The sequence below is a fragment of the Zerene cesonia genome, chromosome 3 (assembly GCF_012273895.1).
Source record: "Zerene cesonia ecotype Mississippi chromosome 3, Zerene_cesonia_1.1, whole genome shotgun sequence".
NCBI classification, from domain to species: domain Eukaryota; kingdom Metazoa; phylum Arthropoda; class Insecta; order Lepidoptera; family Pieridae; genus Zerene; species Zerene cesonia.
In genome coordinates, this window is record NC_052104.1 from 7,720,759 (window position 1) to 7,746,417 (window position 25,659).

The 25,659-nt window shown below is 33.3% G+C and overlaps 1 protein-coding gene across 1 annotated transcript in view; it reads right to left on the minus strand.

Moving 5' to 3' along the window:
- Window positions 1-6,893: 6,893 nt before the first annotated feature.
- LOC119837548 (calexcitin-1) overlaps window positions 6,894-25,659 on the minus strand; it is a 41,204-nt gene continuing 22,438 nt past the window's right edge. Inside the window, exons 3-7 of the mRNA XM_038363157.1 lie at window positions 12,748-12,812; window positions 12,055-12,107; window positions 11,648-11,767; window positions 8,332-8,544; window positions 6,894-7,537 (exon numbers count right to left, since the gene is read on the minus strand). Of these exons, the coding sequence (XP_038219085.1) occupies window positions 7,427-7,537; window positions 8,332-8,544; window positions 11,648-11,767; window positions 12,055-12,107; window positions 12,748-12,805 (555 nt within the window). The 5' untranslated portion in view covers window positions 12,806-12,812 and the 3' untranslated portion in view covers window positions 6,894-7,426. The remainder of the gene's footprint in view (window positions 7,538-8,331; window positions 8,545-11,647; window positions 11,768-12,054; window positions 12,108-12,747; window positions 12,813-25,659) is intronic.

A 25,659-nucleotide genomic window follows, 5' to 3' on the forward strand; every position in this document is an offset into this window, starting at 1 on the left:
TGCTAGTTTTTCGCGCCAGCTTCGCCCGTGATACATATATAGCCTATGTCACTCAGTGAAGTTGTAGCTTTGTGAAAAAATTTTTGAAATCGGTTCAGTGGTTTTTGCTTGAAAACGTTATAAACATACAAAATTACTAAGATACAAACATACTGAAGTTTCCTTTTTATAACATTAGTGTCGACTAGCCTAGACTAGCTCACGGTTTCACTTACCTAGTCGAAAGAAAAGGTAGATAAGCCCGTTTTCCACGCTCTGTTCAAATTCCATCATCAATTTCATCACCCGAAAGCTATTTCTAGTCGCAAACTATTTCCATACCAAATTTCATCCAAATCCGTTCAACCGTTATTGAACTATAAATAGCGTAACTAACACGACTTTATTTGATAAATATTCATTTAGATTTAACAAAGGATGTACTCAGTAAACATTACCCAATGGTTGGAATACCATAACAGCATGTTTTGTCACGTTCAGTTTGATCGTGGTAAAATGAAGGCTTTCCATTTTAAATTACGTAGTAAAATAAAATTAAAGTTTATTTTCCTTTAGAGAAAGATCGCATCGTTTGATAGTGGGTGCAGTTTGAGGAAGGGGGATATGGGTCCTTTTGTGAATAATACTATTGGTTAGAGAATTTACGTGATAATTTTTTCCTAGTTGATTTAAGCGTTCCGAAACGTATACTGACGCTAGTTTATGGAACTGTAATTTTTTTACTTTTTTTTGAATAGTTAGTTTATCCCACAAATGTAGTAAACGCGAAAGTTCTTCCGTATGGATGGATCATGGATGGATGGAAACAAATATACTTTTTTATTTATTTATTTTATTACTCTTCAACAAAAATTGTACAGGAAACTAAAAAAAAAAAATTAATAACAAAATAATAAAGAAAAAGTGAACAATTTGTTGGGCGGCCTTATCACTCAGAAGTGATCTCTTCCAGGCACCCCGAAAATTAAACTTGAACTATTCTCATTAATGCTCTTTAACATTTGGGTATATCCACCGGCAACCAGTTATTATATAATCATCATCATCATCATCATCAGCCCGTATATGTTCTGCTGGGACACAGGCCTCCTATGAGGGTTCAGGCCATAATCCACCACGCTGGCCAAGTGCAGGTTGGCAGATGTCACATTATTTAATGATAATTTAACGCGAAGACACGTTCGTCCTTTAGTGTCAATAAAATATAAAAGTGTTATAACGACAGAAGTGCACAGAGATTGTAGCTGCCAAAGTCTAACAAGGACTATTAAAACCTTAGTGTTCGCTATAAATTCCCTATTACGACGCGATAAAGTCTTCGAATAAAATAATGATGTACTGCTACGGATTTTATGAGGGTTTGATCTTGATTCAGTTTAGATGTTACGGCCATCAGGCGCAATTTCAGACAGTATTGATTTTTAAAAATTTTTGTTTTGACGCTGAAAGCGTATCAAAATCAAATACTTTCTGCCCGTGTGGGTTGAAAATATGTTGAAATAACCTATTTTACCTATTTTTAGGTTATTTTCTTAAATCATACCAAATAATAGATGAAAATAAGGTGCATTAATATATCTTTGGTCCCATAATTCTTCAAACCTTAATCAATTTATAAACATACTAGATTGAGAAATTAAAGACTTTTTAACGGATTTAAAACGTGATTTATTCACGCGTGGTCACGGGCATTCTCCCCGAGAACACGCTCGCTGTAAAGTGTTCGAAACTTTGGGTTAATAATATAATGAATAAATGTCTAAATGTATAATACGCGAGTATTATACGCGAGTAAAATCATACACAAGAATAATAATACTAGATTAAGTCATAAAACTAACACAGGATTTTCTGTAGTCTGTTACAAGCACTGATCGTTTATAACTTTAACTCAAAATTTACTTACATGCAGTGCATTTGTAAAATACACACAATAAAGGAAAAAAAAATGTTACTACTGTTCTATAAGTACAAGCACCAAGCGCGCGATGCACTTGGTGTTAAGTGATCATCGTCTCCAATAAGCAATTGATACCTTATCGATTGTTTTACCATCCTTTAATATCCTACTAATATTATAAATGCGAAAGTTTGTAAGGATGTGTGTATGTTTGTTGCTCTTTCACGCAAATACTTATGAACCGATTGCAATGAAATTTGGTACGTAGAAAGCTAGAGAACTGGAATAATATATAGGCAACTTATTCCGATATTCCTACGGGATACGAACTTACACGGGTGAAATCGCGGAGTGCAGCTAGTATCGTATACATATGAAAATACTAATGATGAAATGCTTATTCACACATCAGTTCTTTTGGCCAGGATACGCCGCGAAAACGTATATTTTGTCAGCTCTTAAATTTGGCAAAAAGACCCTTCTAAAAGCGAACTCCGCTACTACAAATAAAGTTATGAAAATAATAATGTCTTTATTGAATGCATAATATAAATCCTTGTCACGTGCATGAGTCGCAATGAGTTGACTGCAAAATGATTTATTCTTCGCATACATTAGCTCCGGTTGGAAAGATACATTCATTTGTCATGATTTTTCATACCTGTTTATTTACTGAATATAAAGGGGTGTCATTTGTCTTCTTTATAGAACACTAGCTTTTGCTTGTGGCTTCGCATGCGTTATATTCGAAGTAGTTTATTGGTGTTATTAAGGTCTCAGCACACTAATGGAATCGGAAAGGGATCGTAACCGTAACGCCTTTCACCTCGCTGTCAACCAGGCGTCAACCTACCGTATGCACGTAATGAAAGCGTATCAGCAGCGCCTGTACGTCAACTCGGCTACGGCTAGGCGACACCGCGCTTACGCCTCGCCGCCATTTATTTTCATATGACGGGACGGAGAGACGTAAGCGCGGGGACGATGAGCCGTAGGCGCGGAGACGATAAGCCGTAAGAGCGGGAATTGCAAGTTCGGAGACTGTTCTGAGGGGAGGCGATCACGTTACGATTCCGATTAGTGTGCGTTGCAGTAGGGAGTTTAATACAAACCATTCTGAACGACTCGAGGCGATACGGTTACGATCCCTTTCCGTTCCCATTAGTGTGCTGAGACCTTTATACGTATAGACCTTCCTCTTGAATCATTCTATCTATTAAACAACGCATCAAAATCCGTTACGCAGTTTGAAAGATTTAAGCACACATAGGGACATAGGGACAGAGAAAGCGACTTTGCATTATACTATCTGGTGATAGTGATAATAAGTATTGAATGAATAGATACCGCGAGATAACGATACTAATATTAACCAACATATATTTCAAGGTTTAAGAAGCCACTGTATTTACGGAGGTTAATCAGAATATCACTGATATATAAGAAATTTTATAAGAATATAAAAATTTCCCTGGTACGGCGAATGACGTGGGTTTAAACCCCGCATTCGGCCACATTAAATGTCTTAGATTTAAAAACAACTTGCATAAATCGCTTTATTCAATAATAAAAAATTACAAAATAGTCTTCCCAATTGTATTCTATTTTAATAACAATTTTATTTTTACATTACAAAATACTTTTCAATCACTTCGCCCATAGCCAAAACATACTGATGCGAAGCCAAGGTTTAACGAAATACAAACATTGATTCATAATCAACTGAATAAATACAAAAAATGATAAATCAGTAGGTCAGTCAGAGGACGAGGGAATTTTTAATTTTGTTACGATAATGGGAAAGAAACAAGGTTTTTTTATTTTCTTATTCGTAGCTTTAAACAGTTCTAAATTAATTTTAAATGACGCTTAAGTGGACTTATACATACAAATGTAGTATACAGTCTGCACTCCGCATGATTATGTATTATCTATATATATAAAAGAAAGTCGTGTTAGTTACACTATTTATAACTCAAGAACGGCTAAACCGATTATGTTGAAATTTGGTACAGAGATTGTTTTAGACCCGAGAAAGGACATAGGGTAGTTTTTATCCCGGAAATCTAACGGGAACGGGAACTTTGTCGGTAACGCCCCGAGTCTATCTTACCCGTGACTACGCGCGCAAAGCCGCGGACGGAATGCTAGTTTTATATAAAGAATCCATAAGCTTTTCTAACTGAAGTTTCTTAATCTGTAATAAGGATTACAATACCAGTTTGTATTCAGATCGATTTCTAGAATTGTTTTACGTTTAATATTTACGTGATCCTAGTGCGATCGCCTCCTTAGTACAGTGGTTAACGCGTGATCGTAGAACCGAGGGGTCCTATGTTCGATTCCCAGTAGTTACGCACAAAAATATAATCTCGGTCTGGCAGGACACAGAAGGCTGATCACTAAGTAGGTCCATAAAAAAATCGATCAGTGAAACAGATGTATATTATCTGCCCCATACCCATCTAGGGGACACGGGACTTTACTTTTTGTGTGCATATGTACCACGGGCGAAGCCGGAATATTGTAAATGAATAGGTCACCAGTTATGTGTTAAATCTAATCAAATACGCGTGTCGTTTCAGTCCTCCATAACCAATTTTCAGACTAAAGTCTATACACATATCATAAATGTGTCTAATACAATTTATTTAATATATTTCCGAGCAATTTACGAATTATATATAAATTCCGCAAAACAAATATTCACATTTCCTCACTTCGTAAATCCAATGTTAACACACATTCCAGGATTGTTTGCTATTTGCCTTTAAACGGATTATGATTAACCAGACTCTCGTCCCGGCTCCGCCCGGATATCAAGATTCCTCTTTAAACTCAAGGGAGCATTTAATCGGTACAAAAAGTACCTTATCACCCAAGTCAACTCATACCCTGCCTGTATACAAAATTTCATCAAAATCAATTCAGTTTCAGTGGGATTGACGGACAAACATCCAAACAAACAAACTTTCACATTTATAATATTAGTGTGATAGTGTGACGAGGCTTTGGGAAATGTATTTGTTCGTTTATGAGTTGCGATATGGTGTTATATCACACCATATTAATTGCCAACCCAAGTGCCAAACACGACGTAGGTTCTCAATTGTATTTTGTTTGGTTTTGTTAGTAATTAACTCCGTGGGTTCTCAACCAATTGACATGATTCTTTTCGTGTGGGTATTGTTGACATTTGGTCTTATTGTTGAATTTGGAGTGTTACCTCTCCCCGGGGACTTTGGGGATCATTAAAGGAATATCTTCCGAATTTATATATCCTTTAGAGTTTAAAGTAGTCTAAAAATCAATTGTTTGAAATAGCGAAACATCAAAGTGTGGATATGGTAGAAACTAGAAAAATGGTAGAAAGGTATATGCAGATACAAAAAAAAAAAAATAAAAATCATTTATTCAACAAATTATAAATCAAATAGAACATGAAACCCAGACTCCTAATATAGATTTTGATAATTATTTTTTAAATCTATAGTTCTATTAAACAGTCAATTACAGAACCTTTATGTATAGGACCGTCGATTAAAAAATGAAAATACTTACAATATTAAAATAATACACTTTTTTACAGTATTGCTATTTTATTCCATAAATCAACTGTATTTTAAATGTTCTCCAAACCTTGAATCTCTAAGGAGAGCCAGCCACTTGATGTGACGACGCTCTTACAGTTTAATTTGGAAGTCAATCATATAAATCGTTGTTTTAATCAATTTCACAGTCATTAACCTAATAAAAGAAAGTCTCGTGTGTAAACTACAAGACTCTGGCGTGACGTAATTTAATAATTTTAAAACCAGCATTTGTAATAGCCGTTCTGAAAAATTAAGAAGGTTCTCAAATCCCTTTCTTTATGGATGGTATATTTACTATACTATTTTTTACCAATTTAATTGACTAGCCAAATACGTTGGAAATTTTAGAATACATCTCATCTGTACGTGAGAAGTAAAAGTTTGGATTAAATTTTAATAATAGTAAAATTGTTCTTATGTTACCTATTATCTCAAAATATATTTTAAGCATTATATAATATTGGTAAGTATTTTCAGTATTTGTTATATTAAATGTTCCTTTTATAATAAATAAACAAACAAAGTAAGTTCTTTCATATGCTGAACGAAAGCGCCTCTTCATTACCATTTTATAGGTATAATTTACGCTACTGTGTAGACAGTTAGGCACCGTAAAACCATTCGGTTATGTTTTATAACTTGTGGTAACTTCGAAAATGGTTAGCAAATTAGGGTAATTTTCTTGAAAACCGGCTCACTTCAACCGCATAAAAATTTCAACTTTATATCAATGATTTGTAATAATGCTCTTTAGAAATTTGACTTGTTCCTTTATAGGTGTGTTTTCTTTCTAAATTTTCGTTTTAATAAAATGAGTGTACTTTGAGCATCCTCGATGAAATTTATGTAATTATAAGATTTATGGTTTTAAAATATGTTATCCCAAAAAATACTGTTTAATTATCTGTATGGTATAAATAATTCTTTGTTTTTTAATATAGAATAATACAAATAAACGTTATTTCTTTCTTTTAGAATAGTTTAAGTTCGATACACTAGAATGATGATGATTGTGATGGGGTTAACATATTATATATAGGTTTTTGTGTCCTAAATATATCTACTATATAAAAATAAGTCGGGTTTTCCTTCCTGACGCTATAACTCCAGAACGCACGAACCGATTTCCATGGTTTTGCATTCGTTGGAAAGGTCTCGAGCTCCGTGAGGTTTATAGCAAAGAACATTCAGGAAAAATTTCAACAGAAAAGTGTGAAAATCATTTTTCACATACAGCCATCTGGTGGCGAAACGGAGTTCGCCGGGTTTGCTAGTTATTATTATTTATAACTTCAATGTCACCTTAAAGTATGAAGAGTACAAGAGTCGATATTTTAAGTTTTATATGCATATTTGAAGCATGTCTATACTATGGGCTATGTTAAAATAAAACACGTATCGGAAGGACATTAAATCATTTATTTCAATTATTTAATTATAATATATACATACAATAAATTGATCTAGGTGTGTAATAGCGGATTATAACGATAAAATTTATAAATTTCAAACAAATAATTAAAATTCCAATAGTATATAATAAATGTTTTAAAATTGGAATTGAATATGTTTGCGTTGATGGCAGTTATCTTAATATTCGATTGATTAAAAAAAAATTAAACACTATTAAAAAGAATTTCGAACCACAATTACAATTACAAGAAATATTCGTAAACGTTCGTTGTATATAGCTAAGATTGAAAATTTCTAATTTGAGCTTTAAGAGGATGAAAACGAGTCTAGAAAGACTATAGAAGAGTAAATTACGCTAATACATTTTGAACACCACGCAAAATTAAAATGTAATGTTGACGCAGTCCCCGCGGGCGTTCATTATTTCAGAAAATTTAATCCAATTGTGCCCGCGTTGGACTCGATTTAAAACGGTCCTCGAATCTAAATGGAATGTTCTAGATCTTTCCACGGGTTTCCCTTAGAAGCTGGTCCTTCCAAAAATGAAGTTTCCGGGCGCGTTAGGGTCCTCAGTGGAGAAATACTCCTTCCAAAGTTCCTGGAACTCCTCCCACGAGACGTTTGCCTTGCCCTGTTGGAGTGAATTAGATGTTCTCAGAAAATTTAATTAACTGTGTTATGTTTGTGTAAATCTCGGGTTTAGAACTACTGCTTTATGTTGGGGCTGATAAGATTACATTTTGCTTGGAGTGTTTCAGTTTTGCTACAATTTCTGAAAATACATGATTTTTGTTATGATTATTTTTTTGTAATACAAACATTAATTGATATAAAAACAACGACAAGATTGTAAATAATCCCAAGATCTATTAATTGTTTAATGTTATTAATAGAAATGATCATAATTTACATAAAAAATAAGATTTGGGCCTGATGCTTTGAGGTTGAAATTTAAGACTATGTAAGTATTGGCGCTATTTAAGAAGACTAAAGCTAACCTAACTTAGAAAATCAATGCCTTATTGTTCTGAGGTAAATTAGGGGATTGTTGGAAGCCGATGACTATATTATTTCTATGCTATTAACAACAGAATGCGATTTAGTCACGCAATCTTGTATTCGATGGTGTTATAAAAACAAAATTCATGATTTCCGGTATATATCTTGTGCGTTTCTTTACTGTGATATTTTTAATACATTTAAACGAAAAATTATCTTGACTTTAAGCCAAAAATGTTTTTTTACAACATTAAATGAAAGATTTATTAATTTGCAGGCTTACTACAGGGAATTAGTTGAGTTATATTTAAGATATTGTATTCGATATGATTAGTATAAAATATCAAAAATCTTTAAGTAACTCAAAAAACATCAATACATATATTAAAGGAGGGTACATATGAATTACAATAATTCTAAGATTACCTTAGCCATCTTGCCAAAAGCGGCTTTGCATTCCTGCGGATTGATGCCATAAGAAGAGCAGACTGTGGTGAACTCGTCACAATCAATGGTGCCATCAGCACTCGCGTCTTCCAGCTGGAACATGAAGTGGCAGTACTGCTGCTGCCACTTGAGAGCCGCGGACGGGTTCTGAGCGTAGTCGTTCCACATGGACACCCATTCTTCTACGGATACCTGGGGCAGAACGTTTCTGGATATATTATGGGATCATTGTGACAGTGCGAAGTATTCTCTGTCTATCTCTTTCAGTTATAGAATATTTTTAGAGGTAAGAAAGGGAGAAAATGTAGTTTAAGTGGATACGGGATAAGTTTATATATTCAATTTTAGAACATAGAATTCTTATTCGTTTGTTGACCATAATTAATTAGAATTTTGTACAGTCTTAGATGTATAATATCGCAATGCGAGTTACATTGACTTACTATTTCTTCAAATTACATTTAGTTGTTCGTAATCAGAAAAAGAGCAATCTCTTAGTTAAATGTTGTCTCACAGTTCTTAAATGATCCTTAAGAAAAACGTGTCGGAAGAGAGACGAACAATATATGGCGAGCGACAAAAGCATTTCTCATTCTCTTATATACGGACCTAATCTTTCCAAAGATCTTTAATCCCAGGACATTAAAACAACATTAGATAAAAGAGAGATAAAATTGAACGTCGTAAAGTGTAACTCGCTTAACGGGATTTCAGTTTATTTAGGTTTTTCTCGAATCTGAAACCTATTTTATCTGCGCAATACTTTAATCCGGTGATAGAACTTTCTGGAATATTTTCGATGTATTTAGATATTCGAATGAAATTAATCTTTTTAGTACATTAAAACATAAGGGTGACTGACTGATTGATCTATCAACGCATAGCCCAAACTACTTGACCGATCGGGCTGAAATATGACATGCATCCGTGTAGAAAATATTGTGATATATTGTATTTTTTCCACGCGGGCAACAGCTTGTGATGCATATACATCAGCTATCCAACGAGGTGTAGCGTTAAGGAATTTTGTAAAGAATTTATAATGAAAATAAAATTTGGAATGATTAATGTTATACTTCCTATATATGCCTATCTCTGTATTGACTGTTGGTCAAACATTCTTTATAATATAATAATATTATAATAATAATCTTTATTTGCATAAGTGTGGTTTTAACATGTTCTTATAGGTGACGTTCATAAAGCATATTAGCCAATTATAATATTAGCTTTTACCATTGTGTAGATACGTGATCTCTTAGTGCTATATGTTAGCTATGTAGTACGGGCGAAGCCGGGGCGGATCGTTAGTCATCTATAATTATACATTCGTACACACGCTTATTATTATTACCATATTTAGATCCATATTTGGTAGGTTAGTTATATATTTAGGTATGTATCTTTTCCCTGGCATAGCAACAATATAGAATTGCATACATTTGGGTCATGTATAAAAAATTAAGCGTTATTGTCTAAATGAAAGCCAACTGCGAGCCGTTTCAGTGAAAAATGAGTTCAGAATGATTAAAGCGAGACTGATGGGATTAATTTTTATGGGTAGTCCGGTGATAAATGGGCTACCGCAACATTTATTTTATGGGTTCCGGCCCGCCAAATTATGGGGTTTATAAGGCCAATAAAAAAGTTAAGTTTGACATACAGAATATTTTTTTTTATTTTGTCAATAAAATTTGTATTCACAATAACTTTCATAATGAAATTAGTTATAACAATTCTTAATAAGTTTATGAGACCACGAAAAATTTTACCTTATGATTTACTTTGTTTAAAAATATAACATGCGGAAGAAAGGCAAACAAAGAAAGACACTTGCATTTATTATATTATACTTGCTTACCGCCCGCGGTTTTGTCCATATACTCAAAGGAAATTCCTATGGAAATGAGATGTTCCACCATGATGAAAAGTAGCCTATATCACTCTCAGGGTGAGAACTAACCTAACTATCGTTAAACACAAAAAACATACAATAAAATCATTCTGTTGCGAAGTGAAAGAAAGACAGACAAAAAACTCACTTTCGTATTTATTATTTGGAATTTAATGACTACGTATAAAGAGAATACCTTTAATAACTAGTTTTTAAATTTAAATCATTAAAATTTCAAATATCATTAATCACAAAATGGACCAATAATAAAAAACGCATACACCCTCATTCAGCTTTTAGAAATGTCGTAATTTATCCCCATTTCGTTCCCAAATAGAGTTCAAACGTTATTTTAGCACAAGGGAAACAATTCTAATCCCTCTTATTGTCCCATATGGGTCATTCGTACGAGTAGTACCTCCGTTTACAAATCCCTTTACGACCAAATCGATTGCCAGTCACAGCGGGACCATGAATATCGGAAATTATCTGCATAACACGTACAAAGTCCAACGGGGCTATGAAAATAAATGTGCTTGACATTTTTATTGGTGATCACGTGCTTTTTTATACAGTAGCGGACATTTGAGCTGGTGGTTCGTCTGATGGAAAGCGATCACCACCATGAACAGTCGTAAAGATCGTGCCTCTGTGAATGCGCTGCCCGCTTATAAGGGGTAAGGGATAAGGAAAGGATTGACGAAGGGAAAGAAGGAATGGATTGGGAAGTGTGAAGAAATGGAAACGGACCTCCTGTGTTTACTATTGGCGGTCAATCCGTTCGACCCCTCTTCAGTTATATAATCACCTAAAATGTCTCTTTTTTCAGAGTATATGTGATATTTAATCCCGGCAATCCTATTCAGGATAATAAAATAAACTCGTGAAATTATTGCATTGTAACTGATCCTTGTTAAGTGTTATAGTTTTGAATTAAATCTGTCATTATGAAAGTGTAGAGTCTAAAGGAGTTTTTTATATACAAACATTCAGGTGAAACTGATAAGAGCATGTTAATTATGATTTACCTAGTCCCCTTGTTATAGAAACGATTACATTTAAAAGTTCGTTTTCAAAAAAAGTGTTTTTCGCGAGAAACAGAAAGAAACATACATACATCCATCATCACAAACTTTCGCATTTATAATAGGATAACATCCATAGATAGTCTATAAAATAACAACCCCATAGATAGTCTATAAAAATGTTATAAAAATACGACTAAATCTAAATTCAATATAATAATTTGGTTTTTTATCCTGTGAAAATCGGAGCGAAGCCGAGAAAAGACTAGCTGCTTTATGCAACCTTATGCAACACCACGCCGCAACCAATATTCCTAAAATATGCGGGCAAAACCGTGAGGCGCAACAAGCATATAATAAACAGGTCAGTAATTACCTGCCCATCTTTATTGGAGTCAGCTCGTTTTCTAAGACCGTCCCAGATTTGTATCATTACTTCGTGAGTCTCTGAGTGCTTAGCATCACCAGGCTTCCAGCCGCGCAGACTGCAGATTTTCTGTATAATATTAAATGTGAATAAGCGTTATAATTACGGAATAAGTGAAGAGTTAGTCTTATAGGCTCAAGCTTACGTAATATCATCAGATATTATTTTTCAATTGATTTAAACTTTTATTAATTCAAAATGAGTTGATATTTAGGATCGTGTTTGTAATTTTTTTTACTTGAATTATTGTTTAGTTTCATTTTTATGTTATCTGTGAATAGCGATCTAGCAGAATCATTTGAAAATGGAATAATTATTAATATTCTTTTAAAATAAAAATAAAAATTGCATGTCACCTCTATGGCCAGCTCGAAGTCCTTTCGTTCAATAGTACCGCTCTGATTGACATCTAGAAATAAATTATTGTGATTAAAAATCTTGCTGGTTTTTGTTTATTTTCACTATTGAAAACTTGATTTATTATATCTAAATTCCAACTCGTGAAATACACCGTATTACACAATTTAAAATACAACGGATTTTCGTTTTTTCATTAGATTTGGATTGACATAATAAGCGTATAAAATTTTAAAATGTTGTGCAAAGAATCGTAACATTCTGATAGAATTTGTTAGATTGTCTGTTGTCATGGTAACAGAATATAATAAAATAATACGAAATTCAAAAGTGAAAAGATCAAATAGTGCTATCATCAGCAGCCCATATATATGTTCCCACTGCTGGGACACGGGCCTCCTATGAGGGTTCAGGCCATAATCCGCCACGCTGGCCAAGTGCGGGTTGGCAGATGTCACATGCCGTCGAACTTTTAATTCTTGGACATGCCGGTTTCCTCACGATGTTTTCCTTCACCGTTTAAGCAGTGGTGATGTTATCTTCATGCGCAGATAAATTGAAAAATCAATTTATTTCTTGCGCGCTCGCCCGGTCTCGAACCCCGACTTATCGATTTTGAAGTCCGAGGTCCTCACCACTGAGCCACCACTGCTTGCTTAATAGTGCTATAATATAATTCAAAAAAATCTTACCGAAGAAAACGTTGAAGACATAGAGGAGCTTCTTCCGTCTGAACTCGGAGATGGACATGTTTATTCTGTGACAAAAAAGGTCTATTTTAATATTGACACTCAGATAATTAGTTGATATTATGGGTGGAAGGAAAAAAAATACCACATTTTCTAATTAAAATAGTTATTAATGACAACTGCTTCATAGATTTATTTCGAGTATTATATTAGTAAATAATTCAACATTGTCATTGATCACACATCTGGTGATTTTTTACTACCCACATTATATTTTTTTTTTATTTCATACACACATATACTCTGTGGACAAAAGAACATATTGTCTCTGATCCTTACCTTAATTCTTTCCATACAGACATAGTAATATCTTAATACAAACGAAGTAAATAATTTCTGTTATGCGTATATCATTATTGTTTACTTTTCATATAATACCTGAGGGCATAACTATAATTTCCAATAATTACTATGTTACCAGCAAAAGTTAATAAGCGATACAACGAAAACAGATTGTCATGTCCCCAGGCTGTAGCTAAAATCGACGCAAAGTTTCATTGCATCGAGTTCAATTACTTTTCGTATTGAGAATCACATGAAATTCATAAATGGATGGATTTATCAAATTTCGCCCGTTCTTAATTAACTTGGTATAAAAACATAATGTTATGAGAATTAATTGATTCAAATACTTGAAATGTACAATGTTTTTTTATTAATTTGAAGTGAATATTGTTATGATTTAATATGGTATTAATTGGTTTTTGTCTGTATAAATTTTGATTTATTGTAATGTTGCTTTGTTTTATAATATGTAATTTTATTCATGATTGTAGAATATGGCAATTAATTCATTCATATTTATTATAGCTGTGCATTGTGGAATAAAGGGTGTTTTAATCAATTTTTATGCTACTTTATTTAGAACGTTTACTATTAATGAAGTCGAATAAAAACATTATTTTACAAGAAAATTTATACTTATTTCACTAAATCCTTTTGCGACTTCTTTCGGCACTATGTAATTCGATCATACACCGTCCCAAAAAAATTTGCTCAAGATCTAAAAATTAGGAAAGGGAGAGTTGATTGCCAACGAAAAATCTTACACTTTTACTGAAACATAACGCTACATACAAATATTTATCAATTTCCACGCGGGACCAGGTGTTCATAATCGCAAGGATAGGTTTTAGCCACACCGGTTATAGTTTTGGGCAGAATTTATAGCTGTAAGGACCTTTATGGGTTGCGTGTACCTATATTTATTGATTTTGGTCCTTGTGATACCGATCAACCGTATAGTTCTATGATCGTTTCGCAAGTAAAAACATCGTTGATATTCATAGGTATAAGCATAATACATATTTTTATAAACATCACCGACTATACGTTTTTTGACAAGTCAAACACAGAAGAATTCATTTTACGTGTTGATTTTACTAATTATGAACAATAACAAAAACTATATGAACAAACTTGGCACATTGGAGAAATACCTGTAAAGAAAATAAAAGAAGGAAATATAAATGAAGGCAGGATGGAAATAAATTCTAGGAACATGTAAAAAAACAACAAGTATTTAACACTGTCGCAATCCATAAGCAAATAAAACAAAGAATTAATTATTGTAATTTGCAAAGTTTATTGTCTACTTAAAAAGACGCAATATTCTAAATCGCCAGCTTTCCAAATTAGAGGCTTTATCACGCCTGCGGCTTGCAATCAACGTGTTATCTCTGGATATTCTGTTTCAAATGAACATGGGTTCGGCGGTTTTCATTACGGCAGTAATGTTAGGTGACGGTGCTAGAATCCTCTATACGAAGCCTGCGTATTTCCTGTTTATGAGCCATTGAGTCCAAGAGAATAATTACGTACGCCTATGGAGTGAGCTATTAAAATGGGTAGAGGCTTCTCAAACTATAAAGGTTGGATGAACTATTTTTATGCGCTGTTGTGATAGGCTGGCATACTTGTTGTTGTTTGAAATTGGGTTTTACCGTGTATCAGATTTTAGATGGACCGATTTGATAAGCCCTTTCAGCAAATATTGGAGAATAGCGCAGATAATTAAATGAGATCTGTGTTTATTTTTAAAGGACTTTTCAATAACGACACTTTAATTCCAAGACAGAAAAACAGTGTTTATATTATTTTTCCTATATTAAGTTACATTGTTGTCTAAACGACTTCTAGGGGAAATATCGGAAAAATACTCCAAATTTACTTCTAAAATACACTTCAATATTCTAACTGTACTATTGTACTATTTTGAACCTAGAGAATTTTGAACCTGGAGTAATTAAAGTACATGAGATAAACTATTCTAAACCAAGTTACATAATCTCCATCATGCTGCGGTTTGCGAATTAGTGATACAAAAGGCTAAATTTCGATTTCGACTCCCGCTGAAATGAGGCCTTGGTTACCAGAATGAACGAACAAATCACAGGTATGAAATGTCTCTTCTTAGGTTAAATTTTCAATAATGAAATCTTCTAAAGAGTCTGATATTTGTAAAATTCAGTCTATTTAATGTAATATTATCCAATACCAAACCTGTGGTCTCACATGATACATATTTCCAGCTGTAATATACCATCTGTAGTTCATCCTAACTAGCCAGTACAGTTACGTCACACGCTACAAGCAAACAGGATCTTGCTAAATGTGTACAGAAAACCAATCTGCAATACTTCAGGCTACTAGCCCCAAAGATACTACGGTATAGCCACGATTTGTTAACAACAAGCGTTCAAAACTCGCAACCGTTACGTAACGTTTGGCAAGGCAACTACGATCGATACCACGTAAACTTTCAGACATGTTTGTGGATGTAAGAACGTGTACATGTATGTAGTATTGTGTATTACGAAATATGTGTTTTGCATATCCAATAAAGAGAACTTCACATATTGACGGCAGAGTGTCTATTTTATGGTTGAATTTTTCATTAATATTGGCAGTTATAATTCCTGATGGAAAACCCACATCAAACGCACCTAAATACAAAGCTATGCCCACAAATTAGGAAAGAATATTGTCGGCTTTGATGCGTGCTGGTAATTGAGTAGACTCTCATAAATCGCCCTTCTACAAGATTTTGCAATCTAATATAGCATGTGATGAATTTATTTTAAGTAGCAGAATTGTTGTTTCTTAGCTACTAGCTCTCTAACGGCGGCTTTGCCCGCACAGTCGAAAATAAAAAAAAAAATAAAGTCCATTTTCTCCGCATAATTACTGTTACTCCGAGACTTTCGGAATAAACGAAAAACGGGAAAAATATCCTTTCTACGTATACGTCCTTTCTCAGATTTCAAACTATCTCCATATAAAATTTCATCTAAATCGGTATAGTGGCTTAGGAGTGAACAAAATACTGACAGATAGACAAGTCGAAAAAAAACAGAGTTTCGCATTTGTAATAGTAGGGATTTATTAACTTTCTTAAAATTAAACACAGGTATAAACAATTATACATTAGTTCGTGCTAGTTCGTGCTAGTTCGTGTCAAAGTGTTTTCAATTTTCGACATGGTAACTGAAATGTTTTGTATAAACTGCTTCATAAAGTTAAGTCCACCCGCGAGCGCAACATTCTGTCCGTGTCTTTATAAAAATAAACAATCACTGTTTTCTTTTCAAAGTTTTCAAGTATGTTATCTCAAAATGAATTTATTCTGGTTGAATGAAGTTTCCACATTTAGTGTGGTTGGTGATTCACTTATCTCTCTGTAGAATGCAGTTTTAGAGGTTGACTGTTTTATTTCTTTTTGTCTCCGTTTCGTCGTTGAACAGGATTTGTTTTTGTATTATTTATCAGTGTATCAAGACAAGTCTTTTGATGATATTAAATATAATAGCGTACTACGGAATTCTAGCGATTCGAGGAAATTCAAAGAAAATTACACATAAAGAATGTGTCAATTTAATGTGAAATATCATTTGAAACATACGATGTACTTTGGTATCCATTTTGGATTCTACTTTTTTTCTCTTCCCGCCGTTTTTATTTTATTAAATTGAAACCCAAATGTCAAGTATATTTTTAGGTTATTTATTCGTATAGATTAAAACTTATCGACGATGTCAGCAAATGGCGTTGAATAGATCCTATTCTTAGTTCAATCGCATAGTAGCTATGGGAAATATGTGTTTTATGTTATCTATGGCTACAATTATTTTAATATTTAGTAGTTACAATTATGTGGATTCGAATTTGATTCTGCTAGTTATCTAAGCTAAGGCAGGGGTATGTAGATTCGTATGTATGAAAAACGCCATTTTAGTTAGACGAAGTTTTCAATTAATATTGAAAGAAAGCTCTGTATAATTAAGACGTTAACCACAAGGTCATCGTATGAGGTATTAAAGATAGGAGTTAAAATATATATGATAAATATTTCAAAGACATTGCTGAATAAGTTAATGTAAGAATACGTAAATGTTATCAAATATTTTTGTTGCTTAAAAAGAAAAGAATGAACAAGAAAAGAAACGTTAATTATAAAAATAATTTGATACCTAAGTCTTTAGATATTAACAAAACAACAATATTTTAAATGTTTGATGAATAAAAGGTCTAAAAACAATTCAACAAGAAGATAAAATTAATTTTCAGTTGAAAAATTGAACGTCTTTAAAAGCAATTACCTGCTCAAATAAATGCTTTTGTTTTTGGCTCAACGTAAAAAGGTGAATTACTTGTATTAAACCAATTTGAAAAAAGTCTATTGTGGAAGTCGAGCATGCTTCGGCACGAATTGGGCCTTTCCTTATCCCTTATCCCTTAAAAGCGGGCAGCGCATTCTCAGAGGTCTGAGCCTCTGCGAATGTTCATGGGCGGTAGTGATCGCTTACCATCAGGCGAACCACCAGCTCAGTTGCCCGCTATGACATAAAAAATAAAAAAAAGTCTAATTTTCTATCTATTCCAATGTTCTGTCATTGGTTTAATGGTTTTCGACTAAAGAAACTTCCATGTAGCGGTGTAAGACATCATTGGTACAGTAGAAAGAGAAGTCTACAGTCTACAGAAGAATACAGTCCAACGCATTGATTTCGTTGTAAAAGCCGAAAATGTGTGGACAATGACGCGGTTGACACAGATCAATAACAATCTATACTATATTAATGATAAAAAGGCAGGTTCTTTACACGAGATGAGAATTTGCAAACTCTCACAGCACCCTCACCTCTCACAGACACTTAGCCGCCCGCTTCAACATAAAAAAAAACAAGTAGTTTGGATCATTTTACATATTAGATATAATCAACTACATAAATGTGTGCGGTCAGCCCCTAATAACTGTGCGCTGCTAACGACATGACGTATGTAGCTCGGGCTCGAACTTCCCACGTCTCGAACCTTGCCCCCTATATGATTGACCTGTCTAAGCCCGTCTAGATCTCTTCGCTGATGGATTATATGGATGATTAGTCTGTGTCAATACTATGCCCTGTCCCTACCACTTCGTTTGTAGTTGTATACGATACAATTGCAACTCATTATCATATCTACCTATCATAACAAATTAGACTCAACATCTCTCTGTTGTACAGCTAACTAAACACAAACAAATATAGCTAGGAGGGTTCAAAATAACACTGATTATAATTAATTACCTATTCCATATACATCTGTCATATCCTAATATTTATGCAAATTAATCTGCATGTAATTGAAATTCAAACTACACAGAGCATTATATGAAATAGACATGCAGTAATTGATCGTGAAATCATTAGGTATCTGCTAAAAACAGACGGTCGGTTATTGACATTGATTATTATTAGCATATATCACAAAATGGACTATATGTTATTGTATGGACATGAGATTGAATCATCACTTCGTGGTGAACAAATCAGCAATATTTATAATAGTGGTAATGAATTTGTATCACAATTTTCTTAATGAATTTGTAACCAATTCATAACCAGGTTTGTGGTTATGGATATATATTATAGATTATTCCTAAAAAAGCGGACAATGCATTCGCAGAGGCCCTCAATGTTTACCTGCTTGTTAATTGTTAAAAAAATTAGCAAAGACCTCCTCTAACCGTTTCTTCTCGATCTTTTTTCTTTTCCTTTAGATAAACTAAGAAAGGATATTCAGTGAATCTTTTGGAAGCTAAATCGATAAAAAACATTTTTAGCAAAAAAGCAGAGTAGTCTACAAATTTTTGCCTTTCAAACAAATAAAGAATATTCAAAATCGATTCGACCCAGACGAAAGGTCAGAGGTAACAAAGCCAAGAAATACAGACGAATTGGTAATTAGTTGGTGACCTTCTTTTTTGAAATCGGTTGAGAATCGTAGTCCATGGAAACGTACTCATGGGCAGAAATCAAGTCGAACATAATGTTGGAACCGAACAAAGCAAATGGAATGTCAGGCGTCTTAACACTCTCGCTAAGCAGTTCTTGACAATTTTCAGCGTGACACAGTTTTATTGTAGCTGTGTTGCACTATCTTGTGACCTTATAACGTCTTTACGAGTGTGTTTAGGAGTTTAATATGTAGTACAAATGTTTGTTCTTTGTCGTTTATTTTTAACCTATTTCAACTTATTTAAAAATGAGGAGGTTCTGAAATCGATTGTACTTTTTGAGTTTTATAATAACAAAAGGCTGGGTGAAATGATTATGATTATTATTGTGTAGAAATTAAGAGTTTTAACACGCTTATCTCAGGAACTACTGGACCGATTTCAACAAATTCCACCCGCTTGTGTTTTAAATGATCATCATCAACTTATTTTTTAATTGCTTTCTGTAATCCTGTATATACCTTCATACTCTGCTTATGCTTGTGCTGTTACAATGAATGATATGATAAAATAAGACAAGATAAATATCTACATCAAAAAACAGAACACACGATACAAAAGAAAAGAAAAGGAAATCATCAAACAACATGGAAAAAAGGATAGATTATAAAAAAATACGAAAAGATAGATTTTATTTGTTTGCTGATATGAAATATGATGTGGATCACGTATTCTGAATGAAATAAATTGAGACTACATCATACATTAAACACCAGCAATGTTAACATTTTCTGTAATAACACTTATATACCACAGAACTGTCTAATAAATTAATGAGTAAATCTCCATTATGTGACCCAATGTAATTATATTACAACCACGTGACTGTTACGCGACCCGTCCATCCGGTGATTGATGGATCAGAAATTACCTTATATATTTGGCGACTAGTGTAATAAATCTTTGAGTCGATAAATTTTAACCTGATTGAGGGTTGGTACTAGCGATATTAAAAATTCCAGCCGCCATCCTGCTCGTAAGGTTGGTTTGGCAATGTGAGTATTATCATAGGAGATATTTTATGAATACAAAAGCGGATTGTAAGTTGAAACTATGAATTGTGGCAATTTTTGTTTTACAAATGCGTTTTTAGAATTAAAGATTTATTATTAACATAACACATTATATAAGAACTGAATAAGATATAATGTATAACAGTCCGATGTTGCGTGGCTTTTTATTGGAAATTATAATATAAAATATTTATAACAGACTAGCTACGCCTCGCGGTTTCACCCGCGTAAGTCCGTATCCCTTAAGAATATCGGGATAAAAATTGTCTATATGTTAATCCAGTTGTCCAGCTGTCTACGTACCAAATTTCATTGCAATCGGTTATGTAGTTTTTGCGTGAAGGAGCAACAAACGCACACACATCGTTACAAACTTTCGCAATTATAATATTAGTAGGATTAGTAAGATATAGTAGGACTACAGATTCAAATATTTCCCCCTGCAACGTTAGAAACTCACTAATTCACACATTTCTGAATCGCGCAAGCGAAATGTTCTCGCTACAGAGGCATATATACAACTTTTTAACATCATTCAATTGGGGCCTTACAGGCCGATAAGTCGGGTAGACTAGTCTCAATCAGTCTAGAACCCTCCCTTTTTCGATGGAGGAATTCCACCTTCCTTCCTCCACACACTTAACCGCTTTATGAAGTATATAGACAACGTTATTTGATTTTTATTACAAAGGTAACTTTCAATGCTATTTAATCGTTTAAAAGTTATCTTTTCATTACAAACATATTCCTGAGTCACGACTCACGGGCTATATTGTTCTTTTTTTTTATACCGGCTCAAGCAGTTGATGAAAGGAACTAAGCTTTCAAGAAACTAACTAAAGTTTTACCAACTTTACTATCTTATTAGGATTTTTATTCACATCGCGGATAGTGCTATATAGCCTATATGTAGTGTTCCTTGATATATGTACTTCATAGCACTCAAACAATTGTTCACATCGGAATTGCAGTTCCCGAGATTAACACGTCCAAATAAACAAACTCTTCTACTCTATATTGTTAACTCGTTCGCCCCGGTTTCGCCCGTAAATATGTATAAGGCCTGTCTTCAGTGATGTTGCAGCTTACGAATGGTGAAAGAAGTTTTGAAATCGGTTCAGTAGTTTTGTATGTGAAAACATTACATACATACAAATCCTCTATATGCTTATATAACTTTTTTAACAACGTTGCGTACAAATAACCTTGCTTAAACATGTTAAAATAAACAAAGCGTAACTTAAAGCGTACTTGGGTTTATGGTTTTCTTATTTCCCCAACCTAACAATTACTTACCATAAATTTCTCTAAATCGAGTCCCGTGCGTTTATCGAAGTTGAAAATTTGTGTATTGCATGTAACATGCGACGTTGAATGGGAAAAAGAATTGATTGTCCTTATCACATCCAATCAAAATCCAATGATTTAACATGCCAATGCCTTGGGGGTTTGTAAAGAAAGGGACCATGGGTTGGAAAAGTTTTCAAGCGACTTTAAAAATGGAGGAGGTTATAAATTATATATTTATTTGTATTTTTATTTGAAAGGTGTCGCCCCTGTGGTCTCATTTAATTCAATTCGAATGTAGTTTAGCTTTTCGTCAAAAATAATTATGTGAATTGAGTTAGGTAAACATATATTCAATAATAATTCATTTAAGAATCAAAATTTTACTAGGTAGGTAGATAACTATGTATTATTTAGAAATTAAATCTTGTTATATTTTTTACTTCCCTGTTATAGTCAGGATATGTTATAATTAATTACCCTAAGTATAATTATCATTTCACGCCATTAATTATATATTGTGATTTTTGTTATATTAAGGCAAAAATACACATTAGAGTTTTAGATATTAGAGGTAGTTAATAATGCGTAATATACGTTACTTAATAAACACGCGGCAATATTTCAGAGTACAGAGCTATATTATTTTTGTTTAGCATCCAAAACCTCTCCAAATGCTAATGTATCTGTTATAAAATCTAAAATAAAGGAAAGTATGTCACACCGACTACATTTATTTACCATCATTTAGAGAAATGGGTTTTGACAATGAGATTATTTTAATAATAAATATTTAAATAAAAAAGGTTTTATAAAAACTTATTGATTTTTTTTTTTAATTAGCCGTCTTCCCGCCTTTGTCTTTGGCTTTCCGGGTTGTCACGGACATACAAATTATTAAAATGATCGGCCCGCTCTTGTCTTATAAATATTTGTATACCACACAGGAATAAGTTATATTATAGTATTCTAATTAAAAAAATATAATTAATAGATAAAATAAAATATAACTAATGTTATAAATGTGAAAGTTTGTTTGTTTGGATGTTCTGTCAATCACACTGAAACTACTGAAAGGATTTTGATGAAATTTAGTATACCAAGACATTTGTAAATGTCCTAGTTAATAAAAAACACATACAAGGTTACGTTTGCAGTTGGAAAGTGCCACACCCTGATAAACATTTTTGTGCTATTCATTGATGAATGGGTTGTCCATATCCGCACCTAAACCTTTATAGCCCTTAACCCTTTCTTATTTGGATATAGTGAAGTAACCCTTTCTTCACTATATCCAAATTGCACGATATTTCTAGATTGACGATACAAATACTGACAAATGTTCTTTGCAAATGTCACCTGATTCAATAGTATAATAGTTGGGAATGTTTATAAATGCATGAGCTGTAATTTTTCTGAATCAATTTGGCCGAAATTTAAGCTACATGTCAAAAATAATTATTTTCTAGAAAAAACATCGACGTCGACATCGATAGCGGGTACCGCTACTACAGATTCTAAAAAGGGACCAAATGACAATAATTTCCTATCAAACACAAAAAGAAGAACGCTAACCAAGAATCTATGGCGATATCGAGTAATATAACCAATAATAAAATACAGTCTCAGAGCTGCCTTTGGTTTTGGGAATATCAGTTAAAAATACGAAGGCATTAAATGTATACAATAAAAGTTAATTACCAACTTACTGACTGACTGAAATTACTATATTCCAACGCTATGTTTACGGAGAAAAACGTTAATGGATTATATCTATCGTTAAAACTGTTCAACTGCTAAAACTGTATTATTAGAACTGTCATCCCATGTTGCTTGATTGTTTTGTAACTTCTAATGTACATTTCATGTAATCGATCACATAAAAAAAGTTACGACCAACTCGTGAAATGCGGTAAAAAGCCTTTTAGTATTATACAATAAATTATATATTTTATGATTGGCGTAATTTGATGTAAGGGAACCTTTTTATTTCTTATAGAGAACTATAAACCGGCATGAAAATATCATTTTAATGAGCTTATGTATTTCAAAACAAACCGTCTTCAAGATGTAATTACATTCCTTGTTCCCTCCCTTAAGTATAAATACAGTTAAAAAAAAAAATAAAAAAAACACGCTTCAAATATAGAATAAACTAAATTGTCTCTTGCTTTTATCCAGAATAGGTAAATTATTGAATCCTGGCGATTCTAATCAGGGTAATAAGAAAAAAGGTTCATGGCAATGAGCAATAATTACTTCGATATCATTCAGATGGAACCTCGGATTTACCCACTAATCTAAAAGTCCTACGCATTATACGCAGTACATTTCATCAAAGAAGTTTAAATATAATATAATAACCAATTAAAAGATCTTTTGTTAACTTAAAACGGAATAATACAATGTTTAAGAACAATTTAGTCACAATTATTCCTAAATTGCTTGCCCAATTCGCCGAGTTAATAGTCACCTTTGAATTAAAGTTGTTTTCATTTTCAACGAAGGCCACGACAACTTGAGATAGTAATCTGAAATGCTGACTGTTTAACGCCCAATCACGTTAAGGGCATTGATACGGAACCAGCTCAGATTCGTGCCGTTTTTTGTAATTAATGGATTAAATAAAATAATTTTCATGACTGTTAATCTTATTATTTCATGAGTAAGTATTTACTTTGAATTGAATTTAGGACGCGTGTCTATATCGCTACTTATGCGAAGTAACTTAAGGGATTCTTTGTAGATAATATTTGTAGTATAATCTCTTATTCGTATTTTGTTTTAATAACGTATTAAAGAGGAAAAAGTATGTACCTGTAACTGAAGTCTGAACGCAACATTCCTCTGAAATGCCTAAATCAATAATGCTGCATGAATAATGAATTCCTACTCTAATACAATATGAAGAAGGCTCAAACTTGTTGTGCAATTAATTAGCCTCACATGGCTGTCTATTAAAATTCAGTCGCTTCAGCTATACTCAAGATCGCGATAACAATGTTACAAAGTTTTCTTTCACAATTTCCTCTTCTACATAAGTTTAAAATGCAATTTAATATTAGCTTTGAAAGTTACAGATTGCATGAAACTAGCAGGAAACTTTCATATGAGGAACTGAGGGATTTAAGAAAGTAAATGGGTTAAAAGTGTAAAAGTGTATAAAATCAATATAGCAAATAAGCTGTCTCAGGGAATTATGGTCCTTTATCTAGCAGTATCGGTCCACAACGAATGCTATAGGTGAAATAAGGGCATTAAATTTTAATATTTAATTTTTTCGCTGGAGTTTGGAGCCCTCACACCATCCCCCCGGCTACGCCCATGGGAAAAGGATCTCTATGTGTAAAAGGACCTCGCCTTGATCGTATTCACTACTTATTTGCATGTGAATCGCAATTTCTGTGGAGTTTTGTCGAATTTATATTACAACGTGATACGTTAATGCAGGTGTGAGTGGATATACGTTTAACTTTCATAGGGAGAACCTATATATGTGAAAGTTTGTTCCTAGATAAGTGTATGTGTGTTCAGTTTTCCACGATACGTGGATTCAGTAAGTGATCTTCTAGAATAATACTATTTCCTGACCACTTATATTGCGGAAATGTGTAACGGGCGCTTATGGTTTTATTGAAATGAGCTACAAAGTTGACTTGGCTGTATGCTTCTGTGCTAATCTTTTAGCATTTTTTATACGACAGTTTGATTCAATCAACCTTTTTATTTTTTTATTTGGTAATTCTTAAAAGTGAATATTAAAAATAGGATAAATAAAATATGGGCAATTATTATAGAACATGAACACATTCAGAACAGAACGTAAACGAGTCGTGAGCAAACCTAGTAAGTAAATGAAGTCCCCTAGTAGGGTATGGGGCAGAGTATATTCATCTGTTTCACTGAAAGATTTTCTTTATGGTCAATTTATTTATGGTAGGTGATCAGTCTTCTGTGTCCTACCAGACCGAGACATTTTTTTTGTGCGTCCCACCTGGATTTGAACCTAGGATCCCTCGGTTCTACGATCACGCATTAACCACTATCAAGGAGGTGGCCGAGCAAACCTAGTACTTAATATAATTTAATGACATTGTTAGTGTCATAATACGTTAAATTTACGATGCCTGTAGGACGATATATTGTTATGTAACCCAATATTATTCGTTAAAGACAATAAAGACGCCAATTCCAAGTTACCTTCTTGAATAGCTGCCATTCGAATCGGTTCACATCCATTAATATTCAGGATCTCTCGATAACCTAGACGTTGTT